The sequence below is a fragment of the Salvia splendens genome, chromosome 1, assembly GCF_004379255.2.
Source record: "Salvia splendens isolate huo1 chromosome 1, SspV2, whole genome shotgun sequence".
In the NCBI taxonomy this organism is placed as follows: domain Eukaryota; kingdom Viridiplantae; phylum Streptophyta; class Magnoliopsida; order Lamiales; family Lamiaceae; genus Salvia; species Salvia splendens.
The window spans coordinates 24,221,082-24,235,984 of record NC_056032.1 but is presented as its reverse complement, the minus strand read 5'-3'; the positions used below and the strand labels follow the sequence as shown (position 1 = coordinate 24,235,984).

Below are 14,903 nucleotides of genomic sequence, written 5' to 3'. Positions count from 1 at the left end.
CCGCTGGAGCCAAGGCTTTCAGGTTCCAGAACATGTGGATCCGTCATGAAGGATTCATGGCCGTAGTGCAAAAAGCATGGGAGGAGCCCACGGGGGCGGGTGGAATCCTAAACATTCAAATCAAGCAGGCCAGAGTTAAAAAGGCCCTTAAGGAGTGGAACAAAGAGGTTTTTGGAAACATTCATGCTAATCTAAAAGAAAAGGAGGAAGAAATTGCTTTGGCCCAATCTTGTTTCGAAGCAAGGCCGACCCCGGATCACAGGACAGCGATCAACAAACACATTGCCGAGTACATCCTTTTGCTGAAAATGGAAGAAGATTTTTGGCGACAGAAGGCAGCTCTGAGGTGGCTTGCCGAGGGAGACAAAAATACCCGGTTCTACCAAAGCTGGGTGAAACAAAAGAGGGTTCGTCTCCGCATCCATTCAATACGTGTCAATGGGCAGGAGCTCACCGAGGAAGCCGAGATTAAAAAGTCCGCAGTGGAGTTCTTCCAACAACTCCTTGCCCCCAACAATCCGACACTTGAAGATCCAGACCTCGACCTAATCCAGCAGGTCCACTCAGCCGAGCAGTTCGCTGACATCGCAGATGCTCCAAGTGCGGACGAGGTCAGGAGTGCCACCTTTTGCATTTCCGGAGATAGTGCACCCGGACCCGACGGCTTCTCGGCCACCTTCTATCAAGCCTGCTGGCCTATTGTGGGACCGGAGGTAGTGGACGCAATCAGACAGTTCTTCAGAGGGGCCTTCCTGCCGAGGAGCATCACGGCCACAAGCATTGTCCTTATCCCAAAGAAGGCTTCGCCGGAATCATGGACCGACTACCGACCCATCAGTCTCTGCAATGTTTTAAACAAGATCATTACCAAGGTACTCACCTCTCGACTCTCTCCTTTCCTCCCACGGGTCATCTCCCCAAACCAAAGTGGATTTGTCAAAGGTCGGCTCCTTAACGACAACGCACTTCTGGCTCAAGAGATGTTCCATGAGCTTGCTAGATGCTCCCCAGCGCCTAATGTGGCAGTAAAGATTGACATGGCTAAAGCCTATGATAGGGTCCAATGGCCATTCCTCTTCAAAGTTTTACGCTGTATGGGTTTCCCGGATTCATGGATTTCACTTATGGAGAGGTGTATTGGGTGTTGCTGGTTCTCGGTCCTTGTTAACGGGGCACCCTCGGGCTTCTTTAGATCAACTCGAGGACTTCGGCAAGGAGACCCGATCTCCCCTGCTCTGTTCGTAATCGCGGCGGACTACCTGTCCCGAGCATTAGATAAGCTCATCCTCGGCCAAAAGGACATGACGTTCAAAGCCTCCCGGAGATGCATGGAGATCAGCCATCTAGCCTATGCGGACGACTTTATCATCTTCACTCAAGCGGCGGCAAATCCTATGCGCCGGCTAAGAGCCTGTCTCGAAAAATATGAAAGAGTCTCCGGCCAACAAGTCAGCCTCGCCAAGAGTAATTTCTATATTGCCGAGGCCCATGAACACTGGGCAAACTCGATCCAGGCGGAAGGAGGCTTCTCTAGAGGGGCCTTTCCTTTTCTCTATCTCGGTGTCCCTATCTACCGTGGTGTCAAGCGCACGGACATGTTCCTCTTTCTACGGGAAAAGATTGCAAGAAGGATCTCAGGATGGGCACACCGCCACCTATCCTTTGGAGGAAGGCTTACGTTGATTAAGAGCACTCTTGAAGCGATCCCCTTGCACATCTTTCAAGCCGTCGAGCCCACGGCCGGTACCCTCAAGCAACTTGACCAACAAATGGCCCGATTCTTTTGGGGGTCTACGAATGAAAAGAAGCGGACCCATTGGATTGGATGGGAACAAATGTGCCGGCCCACTGATGAAGGAGGCCTTGGGATCCGAAAAACTATGGAGGTCCTCCACGCTTTCAATATCAAACTGTGGTGGCGATTTCGGGAGCAAAACTCCCTTTGGGCAAGATACATGATGGCAAAATATTGCTCCAACTCCACACCGCTCACCTTGAGATTGCCGAGCAGGAGTAGCCCTACGTGGAGAAGGCTCTCAAGAGCATGGCCCCTCGCGCAACCGCACATGAGATGGCTAGTGGGACAAGGGGACATCTACTTCTGGGATGACATTTGGCTTGGCAATAGCCCTCTGAGGGAACTTAGCCTTGATGATAGGGGAAGACCAACCACCCGGGTCTCGGAGTTCATTACAAATGGTGGTTGGGATGTGCCCAAGCTTCAACTCCTTCACAATCAGGCCGGCCTCCCTCAGCATGTTATCGATGGCATCATTAATACACCGATCCTCCATGACGAGCAGGATATCCCGAGGTGGAACCTCTCTAAGCATGGGGAATTCACGGTGGCTTCGACATGGGACACATTTCGAGGACGAAACCCGATCATCCATGGTTTGGGGGACGTTTGGAAGGTAGGCCTCACCAACTCAATAGCCATCTTTATCTGGAGGCTTCTCTCCAATCGGGTGCCGGTTGACACGAAACTTCAGTGGCGGGAGATTGAGCTAGCTTCTAAGTGCCAATGCTGCCCCCACAGACCGAACACTGAGTCACTCCAACACCTCTTCATCCAGGGATATGGAGCTCGCAGAGTATGGAGTGAGTTCGACGGCTGGTTCACAGGCCCGTTCCCACGCATCCATATCAATGACACAATCCCCACGAGAATCGAAGTGTGGGCGCGAAGGTGCCAACAGCCGAGCAAGAAACATCTTAGCCGAGCCACTCCATACCTCATCCTTTGGTTTATTTGGTCGGAGAGAAACAGGAGCCGCCACCAAGGCACACAGTTTAAACCACAAAACGTGGTATGGCAGGTCCACATGTTCATTCGGAATGCTATGTCTAATGGAAGCTTGAAGCCGAAACATTGGAAGGGAGTTAAACTTGGAATCAATATTCCTCAACAAGCGGCGGCAATCAGGGCGCTACCCCTAGCCATGGCAATCAAATGGAACCCCCCGGATCAGCCGTGGATAAAGCTCAACACGGATGGCTCCTATAATGAAGCGAACGGCAGTACAGGGGCTGGCGGGATTATTCGAGACCACTCGGGTAAGATGCTCGTCGCCGTCAGCACACCCCTTGAAGCCCACTCGGCGTTAGAAGCGGAGCTGTTGGCCATGATCCACGGGCTAAATATAGCCAAGGAATACGGCCTACCAATCTGGATTGAGTCAGATGCAGAGCAAGCAATCAAATTGGTCAATGGGACGGGATGGGGGCCGGCACTCGCTCGGCAAGCGGTGGCGCAACTAACCATTCTCAAACGCCAACTCAAATTCCGAGCCACCTTCATACACAGGGAGGGGAACAAAGCGGCGGACTTCCTTGCGAAAATGGGGCTAGTCCAAGACAGTGGCCTACGAATGCACTACAACTCAGCACCGAGAGAACTATTGGACTTGGTTAGATTGGACGAGATGGGAGTGTCGCACATCCGAAACCTAGACGGGGACGGGCATCAAAGTTGATCATGAGACGACGGGAGATAATAGTGACTAGCGTTGTGGTTAATTGTTTTTTGGAAAGGAGTATGATGAGGTCCGAACCTTGTGGGATCGGACCGCATACTACTCTTGATTTTGTTACGGCACACCACTTTTGGGTGTGGCCACGCCTTGTAATTATCTCTTGTGGAAATATAGGGATGAGGGACCCACGAACCCTCCACCGTAGAGGTGTTTGAAAAAAAAAAAAAAAAAAAAAAAAAAAAAAAAAAAAAAAAAAACTTACGATCAAAGCTACTAGGAGTATACTCCTAATGTAAACACATATAATGAGGATGACTTACTCGATCACTGATTAGTCATGAGACTTAGTCAGTGTAACCCCAAGGACATTACATGAATGACTGGTAAACTAGAATTTTTTTTTTTTTTTTTTTTTTTTTAATCAAACACCTTTATGGTGGAGGGTTCGTGGGTCCCTCATCCCTATATATCAACAACGAAAGGTAACAGAACATGGCCACACCCAAAAGTGATGTGCCAGATCAAACTCAGGAGTAGTGTGCGGTCTGGTTCCACATACCCGGACCTGGACCTCATCCTACTCCCTTTCAAAACCAAAATACAATTGAACACATACAAAAGCCCATTACTTCTACCTCTACGACATCCGGTACGAATCAGGATCGATGGCCACTTTTCGGGCCTCGTGCTACTCTCGCTCATCATCTCTCACCCGAAGATTGGGGACTCCCATTTCGTCCATCCGGATGATGGCTCTAATTGTTGCTGGAACATTTTGTGAGGACATTTGTTGGAAATGATCTTGTTCCGCTCCCATTTTGGCGAGCAAATCGGCCGCCTTGTTGCCCTCCCTAGGGATGAAAGTGGCCCTGACGGTATGTCTACGCTTAAAGCCATGTAGCCGGGCCATTACGCGGCGAACTTGTGCCGGGCCCCAAGCCGAGCCATTGAGCAACTTAATGGCTTGTTCCGCATCTGCTTCAACCCAAATGGGTAGGTTGAACCCCTTTGCTACCTCCAACCCATGGTGAATGGCCATAAGCTCGGCCTCAAGAGCCGAGTGAGCGGCGAGTGGGGTTGCAAAAGCTACAAGCAGCTTCCCATTGTGGTCCCGAACCAGACCCCCTCCGCCGCCCATGTTTGTTGCCTCAGAGAACGCCCCATCCGTGTTAAGCTTTATCCATGTGCGTTCCGGGGGATGCCACTTAACCGGCATAACTAACGGTCTCGGCCCCCTTGTCTCGGGGTGGTTCGGAAGGCTCATTCCGATTTTTACTCCCTTCCAATGTTTCGGCTTGATGTGTCCGTTGGCCATGTTGTTGTAGATGAACATGTGAACCTGCCAAACAACATTGTACGGTTTGAACTGAATTTGCTCATGTCGACTCCTATTTCTCTCCGCCCAAAGGAACCACAAAATGAGGTAAGGAATGACTCGGCTAAGATGTCTTCTATCCTGTTGTTGGGTCCTAGCGGACCATACTTGCAACCTGTCCGGGATGGTGTCGTTCACCCTAAGGGGTGGGGCCGAGCCTTCGAACCAGCCGTTGAACTCCTTCCAAACACATGTTGCTCCCCACCCCCGAATGAAGAGATGTTGGAGGGACTCGGTATTAGGCCTCCGTGAGCAGCATTGGCATTTCGACGCAAGCTCAATTTTCCTCCACTGGAGCTTGGAATCAACCGGTATCCTGTTTGACAAAAGTCGCCAGTTGAAGATCGCAATAGATTTTGTAAGTCCAGCCTTCCAAATGTCATCGAGGCCTTGAATGCTTGGTCTTTGTGAGCGTATTGTCTCCCAAGTCGTCGCGAGCGAGAACTCCCTGAGCCGAGAAAGTTTCCATCGGGGGACATCCGGTTCTCCCGCAACTATTGGGGTATCAAGGATTTGTGTGATAATCTCTTGAGGCATTCCAGCCTGGTTGTGAAGTTGCCGTAGCTTAATCTCATCCCATGTTTCACCCCCAATGTATTCCGAAACCTTGGTCGAAGGGGTGCCTCTATCGTCAAGGCAGAGCTCGCGAAGGGGGTATTCCCCAAGCCAAATGTCATCCCAAAAGTAGGCATCGCCCTGGCCGATCACCCATCTAATATTCGGGTTCGCTTGATTTCTCACTTTCATTAGCCGCTTCCATGTCGGGCTGTTTCTCCCCGAAGGAGAGGCCGCAAGGGGAGAGTTTTTGTGGCAATACTTGGCCTTCATGTACCTAGCCCAAAGGGAATTTTGCTCCCGGAACCTCCACCAAAGTTTGATACTGAAGGCCCGGAGGACTTCTTTGGTCTTACGGATGCCGAGACCCCCTTCAGAGGTGGGGAGGCAGATCTGATCCCACCCAATCCAATGCGTCTTTTTTCTCTCTGTTGACGATCCCCAGAAGAAACGGGCCATCTGCTGATCCAATTGCTTAAGGGCCCCGGAGGTTGGTTCAATGGCCTGGAAGATGTGCAGCGGCACCGCTTCAAGGGTGCTTTGGAGTAGGGTAAGCCTACCTCCGAAGGAGAGATGTCGGTGGGCCCACCCCGAGATTCGGGCAGCAATCTTTTCCCGAAGAAACATAAACATATCTGTACGTTTGACACCACGGTAAATAGGAACCCCAAGGTAAAGGAACGGGAAAGTACCTCGTGTGAAGCCTCCTTCATTTTGAATAGTGATGGCGCATCCTTCATGTTGTTCGGCAATGTAAAAGTTGCTTTTTGCCAAGTTGATCTGCTGCCCGGAGACCCTGGCATAATTCTCCAGGCAAGTCCGCAAACGCCTAAGAGGGCCCTCCGCTGCTTGTGTAAAAATCACAATGTCGTCGGCGTAGGCAAGGTGGCTTATTTCCATGCAGTCATTGACCAGCACCGAGAACCAGCAGGATCCCACACATCTCTCAATCAGGGAGACCCACGGGGCCGGGAAACCCATCCGGTGTAACACTTTCAGGAGGAATGTCCATTGGACCCGGTCATAGGCCTTGGCCATATCGATTTTAACCGCGACATTAGGAGCTGTCCCACATCTCAAGAGCTCGTGGAACATCTCCTGTGCCAAAAGGACATTATCGTTAAGGAGCCGTCCCTTCACAAATCCACTCTGGTTTGGCGAGATAATCATAGGGAGGAGCCCAGTCATTCTCTTCGACATAATCTTTGTGATAATCTTGTTGACGACGTTGCACAAGCTAATAGGGCGGTAGTCGCTCCACGATTCCGGCACAGGCTTTTTTGGAATGAGAACAATGCTTGTGGCCGTGACGCTACGTGGGAGGTAGGCACCCCCGAAAACTTGGCCGATAGCCGCCACCACGTCCGGCCCAACCATCGCCCAACAAGCCTGGTAGAACAAGGCCGTGAAACCATCCGGCCCTGGGGCACTGTCCCCGTAGATATCAAAAACAGCATTTTTGACTTCCTCAGCGGATGGTGTCTCGGGTAGTGCCGCCACTTCAGCCAAGGGTGGGAGTTGATGAATCAAATCAAGGTCTGGCTCGGACAAAATGATAGGCCCCGGGGCCAGTAGATCTTGGAAGAACTCCACTGCCGAACTTCTAATCTCCATTTCGTCCGAGATCTCCCGGCCACCCACATTGATCTTGTGGATGCGCGTGCGGATCCTCTTTTGTTTCACCCAACTTTGGTAGAATTTCGTGTTCTTGTCGCCCTCCCCTAGCCATCTTAGAGTAGCCTTTTGGCGCCAGAAGTCCTCCTCCATTTTGAGCAGTCGAATGTACTCGGCGATGCATCTATTGATCACTGTCCTGTTCTCCGGGGTTGGCCTTTCCTCGAAATTGCTTTGGGCCGTTGCGATTTTCACTTCCATATCCCTGAGGTTTAGATGGATGTTCCCAAAGGTCTCCTTGTTCCATACCTTTAGGGTTCTCTTAAGCCGTGCAAGTTTGATTTGGAAATTGAGTAGGCCTCCGGATTCCGTCGGTTGCATCCAATCTCCCCGAACGAGATCCATGAATCCCTCGTGTCTAACCCACATGTTTTGGAACCTGAACGGCCTACCCCCGCTGTTATGATCTGTCCCTTTGCATCTTACCAACACAGGCCCATGGTCCGAGGCAATCCGGGGCAGGTTCGTCACCCGGGTAGTTTCCAAAATTTGTGCCCAACGTTCATTCACAAGAATTCTATCCAATCTTTCGAAGAGACCATTCTTGGCCCATGTGAACTCCGACCCATCATAGCCCGGGTCTAGTATCCTGCAATCCTCAATAGCCTCCGCAAAGTCCACCATTTCAGCTTGGCGGTTTGTTTCACTCCCTACTCTGTCTCGTGGATGGAGAATGGTGTTGAAGTCCCCTCCGATCAACCATGGTGAGCCCTCCCAAAGTATGGAGCACTCCCTCAATTCATCCCATAAATGAATCCGTTCGGTTCTTGTACATTTTGCATACACCGCCGAGACACACAAGTGACTAGCTAGGCGGGGGGATCCAAAGCGGCCGGATAGGGCCTGATCCGTGTCTCTCTCGACCAGGAAGCTGGCCCCTTCCTCAACAAACACCCAAATCTTCCCATTTCTATTCGATCCTTGGAAAACCAGCCCCAAAGCCTTTGAGAACTTCTCCGCGTTGGGGCTTGTGAGCGGCTCCATTATTGCAAGAAAATGAATATTATGAGTCTTAATTAGTCTTTTAAGAACATTTTGGGTAGGCGCGTTAGCAACTCCCCTAACGTTCCAAAACAAAAAGTTGACAGACATGATTAATGGGGAAGAGTCTTACCCGGTGACCGTGCGAGGTCCCCCTGATATTCCACCATTTGAAGCCGTTCCTCTCCAATGTATCCCTCCTCATGCATGATCATGGGATCATCCCCACCGGCATAAAGGATGGTTCGGGGGCTCCCCTCTTTATCCCCATCCCCCTCCACGTCATCATCATCTTCTAGGAAATCTTCCTTCTCCATGAGGGAAAAGTATTGGTTGGAGCTTAGGACATTTCGGGCTGCTTGGGACCCTCGGCCCTGTGCCGCTCCCCGTGTTCCCCCTCTCCAACTAGAAAACGCTCCTCGTTGGGAGGGCGTGTACCCATTCGTAGCCCCATGGGATTCACCTCCATGATGGGTAGAACTAGCCACCACTCCGACGGATTTGTCGAAGGTATCTCGGCCATAGGAGCTCTCGCCCCTTTCATGGACACTTGCCACCGGAGCCGCGTCAGAATTACCATGCATTTCGCCCATGATGTCCGGGCCTGACCACTCCCTCGGCTCGGGACCAATGGCCGAGGATCCGGCTTTTGGCAGCCCTTTCGGCCCTTTGTTTTTCTTTTGATGTTTCCATTCTTTAGAGCTAGCCATTTCCTTTGGTTGTTCCGTTTTGTCCCTTCCCCCTGACTCTCATGGTGTGGCTGTCTCGGCGTTACATTATTGTAGTTCCTCTTCGGGGGGCGTTCAACGTTACCCGCCGCATAACACACCTCACGTTTATGTCCAACATGCCTACATTCAATGCAATATGCCGGGATCTTGTCCCATTTCACTTTTAGCACCGTCTCACGGCCACAAATATCTAGAATGAACTCCTCGGGAGGTGGCGTCGTAATGTCAATTTCAATGAAAATGCGAGCAAACGAGAGTCTCGACTTGTTGGCCGTAGCGCGATCCACTTGTATCGGGTTTCCAAGCAATTTACCAATTGCAAAGAGGGCGGCGTGATCAAAGAGGTGGATTGGGAGGCCAATGATGTTACACCAAACTGCCGCGATCGGGGATTCACAATACGCATCAAAATCCGGGGACCACTTGAAAACCCTCATGGGGTGCCGATCAATAAACCACACCGGAGTCCCTTTCGGTCCACTTAGCAAACGGGCATAATCCGCCATATCCTCGAATTGAACAAATATATGCTTAGCAATAATATACTTCCATGTAAATCCTCTATTAAATTTGATATTATCTAGGGCCTTTTGTATTTGGTATGAAGTGGGTATAGAGTGGGAGAACTTACCCACAATGGCGTGCCCAATACTCGAGGCCAGCTTTTGAACTTCCGCTCCGGAGAAGTAGATTGCCGGAATGCCATTGGAAGTGGACGCAAAGCCTATATTTGGAATGTTATCCGGCTCGAACACTTTCGGCCTTTCGGTGTTCCGCGACATCCGAACCATATCCGCCATGCTCTTGGGAGCGCTTGTGTTCCGCGCGCCTTCTTCATTTCCTTCGGGTCGGGAGTTACTCAATGAGGCCTTGTGTCGCGCCGCCCACGCGTTGCCTAGTGGCTCTGATCCAGCCAAGGCTTGTGGTCCACGGTGCACGCACACGTCGGCCATCGTCGTGTCATCATTGGCCGACCTCCCGTCCGCATCCGAGGTCTTGTTCTCGGTTGGCTCAGCAGCCTTGTCGGGGGCCGAGGGCCCAGTCGTGGCTCGAAGTGGTGTGGCGTCCGGTTGTGGGGATTGGCTCGGGCGTAGCCGACCGCTCTCGAAGGCATCTCGGATTTTGCGAAACCGGCCTCGTTCAAGGGGGGGGAAATCCTCTAGTGATGGGCCATTTGCAACCAGGGGTGGTTCGGGGTTTGGTTCAGAGGACCATGGGAGGGCGAGGTCCGGTCCGGCCCTTTCAACAAGGTCCGCCGGCTACTTGTCTCTGAGGAGGGGCTGCACCACCATGGCGTCTAGCATCTCCGGCATGTCAAGGTTTGCTAGTTGCATGATGGAATCTTTCTTTGGCTGCACATGGGCTTCAACGGCTAGTAGTTCACGTGATGGCTCGGTTCGGCAAGCCACCAAACAACTTTCGGAAAGTAGGTTTGTTGTTGGCTCCATTTCGGGTAATTTGACTTTCACATCCACCAAGGACAATTGTACCTCCTTTGGACTATCTCTCATGCATCTTGGACCTAGTGGTTGGTTGGCCCTATCTTTACCAATGCACACCCCGTCGCCGGCCGTTTGCTGGTCGGAATCCGGCGCCGCCGTGGCCGCCGTGGCTGTTCCGTCATCGGTGGAATACCCATCCTCCAAGAGGCCTTCTTCATTAGTGTTGGAATTCATGGTGCCCTTAGGGGAGGAGTTCCCCACTTCATCCATGTGTTGGCTCGCCGGAAAGATGGGACCCTTGCATTTTGGAGACCCGATGGTGGGGCTATCTTCTTCACCGAAATCAATCTTCTTCCGGAGTTGCTTGTCTTCCGGCATAGGTGAGAGTACAAACCTTTTCCGACCATCGCCTTTGGTGGAAGGGGCCGGGGTACTTTTCCTCTCTTTCACGTTTGTTTTCAAGGATTTCCTCGCCATTTTCTTGGAGGGAAGGCTTGTGGAGGAAGCCTCTTCCGACGTGAACGTCATTTGTTGGACCAAGGGAGGGTCCTCGGCCGCCCGGAGGACCATTTGCTGATCCGAGATGGTGCGGGGTTCCTCGGACCCCGGTGGAGGATCCGGCGGGTGTTCCGGCATGGCTGAAGGAGAGTCAAGACACCAGCCGTACCGGGGAGTTGAGCGGGGGTTGGTGAGGTGTGGCTCGAGACTGGTGGAGCGAGCCGGGGTTGTGGTTGTGGCTTTGGACGAACAAGGATGGTGGTCGGAGATGGAAGGAAGGTCGGCGTGGGGGGGGGGGGGGTGGTCGAAAGGTGGATTATTGTTCAAAAGGGAGAATTGCTAGAGAGAAGGGAGAGCATCTCTCTCTAGAAGTAGAGTTGCGCCAGAAGTAGGATTTTCTTCCGGACAGCATGTTCTGGTAAACTAGAATATAGCGATTAGTCTTTCTCAAGTACTATGGTATATCCATTACCTCAATCAAAGTCCTTTGCCATGGTTAAAATGATATGTACTTGCTATGCAAAAGCACAACTAATATCAAACTTAGTACACATCATAGCATACATGAGACATCTATCTGCAGAACTAGTCTCATAATTCTTGTTCTCACTAAGTGTCAAACGACACTTGACTAGAGACAAGACAATTCCATCTTGAATGGTAACAACCTTTTCATGGAATTTCCAATGCTAAAATGTTCCAAACAATGTATAGATATAGGATTCCTAAGAGAATCTCAACATTCTTTCTAGCAATCTTAAAGAATTATATGCTTAGAATGTAATTAGTTTCTCTTAAATCCTTTATCTTAAACTGGGTAGACAACCAGTTTCCTATGCTAGATGTCAATCTTAGTTGTTTGTAACTTTTATAGATTTCATCATCGTAGAGTACCAATAATACCATATTCAACGCACTTTCAACTTCTTTGTGCTTACAACACGCTTAAGGGCACATGTCAAATTCCAAACATTTGACAATCTCGCTAAAACGCATACTCTGATTTAGATGCATGCCTAAAGACCATAAAGGTCTTCATTAGCTTTAAATCATGTGTTTCTTGCCCTTTATTATATACCCAGTAGGATGTTCCATGTAGATGATTTCCTCAAGACTTCTACTAATAGAAAGCTATCTTGCCAATCATAATACATACATTCTAATTTATGTAAGTTCTGATAGACAGTAGGATCGAACAAATCTTGGCACAATGACAGCGAGAAGATGATATTTCTCTTTGGGCATAACCCATTGTCACTGTCTAGTCATTTGAGATCCATATTTACACTTGCAATTATACTAGCTCCCACTGACTGACACAGCCTGTAGGTAGTATTGCAAGTCTTGTAAAACATGTTGTCTATCTAAGATTGTAGTTTGGAATCTATCACCTTTTCAAGGACGAATATCCAAATGAACCAATTCTACATTATAGTTAAAGGGATTATGTTCATGTTAATCTAAGACAGAGTCTTGCGACACTCTTAGACCCATGAACTTGTTATGTTCCTAGGAACGCTCCCACTACGACATGGTTCATACAATCTTAGGTGTTGAAGTTGATTTTACTAGCGCAAAAGTTTCTAATGGTAATTTGGAAAATTCGATATCTCTCTTTGTCCTGAGAGTTATCACGCTGTTAGGCTTTTAGTTCCTCTCTTGATCTTCAAACAAGAGTTCTATCTTTGAAGATTACAGAACTTATAATCTTATATCATTTGAGACAACCTTAAAACATGCCTGATCAATACTCAACTCCAATTACTTGGATACATTTCCAACATGCATTGGAACAACATTACACCTTGAGATGTGCTAGATAGACTAGGGTCGCTCTAGTCCACAACTCGTGTTTTGTAGAAGGTACTGATGATGGTAGTTTCTTTAAGGTGTATCTCGTTATATCTAACGCTTATCCCATCAATGATAAGATTTTCATGAGTACAACTCATCACTTAATCAAACTTGTCTTAGAAAGACTTCGATTCCTTCTTACATAACTATCCCATTCTTCAGATGAACGCTTGGATTCGTCAATGGTGGTTAGGCTCCCACTACTGATCATAACCCATTGCTTGTCTCCTTATGGTGTAAACCATTGAGACTTGCTAGTCTTTCTATGTTGCACTTCTGTAAGCGATCTGAATCGAATGATTCTCACTTATAATGCATCAAACAGATATTCTCGACTTTCAAGCTATTTAACAAACAAATCGTTAAAATCTTGATGGTCTAGATCAGTCTGAACAATAGCTAAGTATTTTCTTAGCCTTAAGACTAAGACCCATAAATACTTTATCATTCATTGTTTAAGAAGTTGATGTGTTGTTTCATACCCAATCTTGTTGCATTTTTATCGTTTCAATACTATGGTGCCTTAAACATTAACCATAAAACAATAATTGAGCAAAAATAGCTCCCACTACAACAAAAACCTAACTGGATCAAGATCTCTTACTTAGAAGTTGCATTTCCATGTAAGTCATTGTCCTTCTTTAAAAGAGGTCAATCCAACTTACAAAACATCTTTACTCGCTTCAGACAAACTTTGATGACAATTCAGGCTCTCCCATTTCCATATCTAGTCTTTTGTTCAAATGAACTAGGACTTAGGAAAAATGCAGCCTTCATGAATTCGTCATCTATCATGTTACTTTCCTCTAACAGTAATATAACGACTAATATTCTGAAGGTTTTCTACTTTTCAATTAAACCTTCTTGTAGTCATTTCTTATTACTTTAGGCGATGCCTTGAGTCAGAAAACTATTTGAGTGATCGAAAGATTCCTAAAAACATTCTGTCCCTCTAGGATATTCCAATCGAATCATCTTGACAAATTCTACTGACATCCATCTTTCATCGTCACTAACCAAGACTTGTCGTGCAACTCAAAAGAAAATAGCTTGACCTTATTCCTCAAAGAACTTGTCAAGTACATGCAAGATGCATTCTCGAACAATCTTCGTGGAATTATGTGGAGGAAATGGAGGACATGAATCAGTGAGTATTTACTCTAAGTTTTAGTGATGAGAATCTTATCCATTTACGTTTCCAGTCTACATAATTTTGGCATTCGAGTTTATTTCTTTAAGGATCGCAGACAAGATACAGAATGACATAATGAAGATTTGGTAAATAAACTTATTATCACATACTTATGCTCAATACATAATCGCAAATAACCACAAAACAATTATGTATCTTGCATCTGTAAAATTAAAATTTTGTATCCTCCAGAGGAGGTCAATACGCATTAAAATCTTACATTTTTACTGGTCACAATCATCGACGAATAGTCCAGAGACCACAAGTGTGGCATGGCCGCCTAATGTTGCCTAAGCAAGACCACCGAATTTAGCATTACAGAGTCTCATTTTTACAACACACTCCCATAACAATGCTCATGTGCTGCTAGCAAGATCAAGCTATCTCATAAATCCTGTGTGAACTTCTGAATCTCGCTATTTCTTAGGATTATTGTCCCCACAGAGCAGGTGGCGATAATATTAGAAAAAAAAACTTCATAAATTGCAGACCAATTGATGGAGACCATATACAACGCACTTGTGTAATTATCTCTTAGTTATTTTGTATGGTTTTTGCATAATTATCACATAAGCAGATAAGGCAGATAATCAAACTTGATCAAGTGGCAACGAAATTTGCTAACTGGTAAGAGATTTGATGAGAGAGAAGCTCTCCCTTCTCTCTAGAATTCGTCCTCTCTAAACCCTCTCAAAAATAACTCCCTATTGCATCGCCGGAAAACAACCACCCATCCCTCACGTCGCCACCCGCCCCTCCACCCTCACCACCCTGTCGGCCACCTCCCAATCCCACTCCGCCTGTCACCCCCGGCCCATCCCCGACGAAAGCCACTTCAACGTCGGACTTGGCTCGCGGCTCCCGTCAACCTCTACTCCACGTCTTGGCTATACCTTGCTGAAGCCCGCCCGGCTGGCCGAAACAATGGGGCAACCGCCGGACCCCGACGAAAAGAGAGACACTCCGGCCCTAAATCCGGATCATTTGCCTGACATTGTTCCCGGGGATGAGGAAGCTCGGGTCCTCTCCGATCAGCAAATGGTCTTCCGAGCTGGTGAGGCCGCTTCCCTTCAACGTCCGACCAAATCCATGGAACTAAAAAAGGCTAAAGCAAAGCTCAAAGCC

The 14,903-nt window shown here is 48.4% G+C and overlaps 1 protein-coding gene across 1 annotated transcript; it reads right to left on the bottom strand.

Annotated features, from left to right (window-relative positions):
* Positions 1 to 4,164: 4,164 nt before the first annotated feature.
* Positions 4,165 to 8,064, bottom strand: LOC121754533. Its single transcript, XM_042149894.1, has 3 exons — positions 5,967 to 8,064; positions 4,960 to 5,834; positions 4,165 to 4,815 (listed from the first exon to the last, which is right to left on the bottom strand). The coding sequence occupies exons 1-3, from the start codon at positions 8,062 to 8,064 to the stop codon at positions 4,165 to 4,167; spliced, it is 3,624 nt and encodes a 1,207-aa protein (XP_042005828.1).
* Positions 8,065 to 14,903: the final 6,839 nt, after the last annotated feature.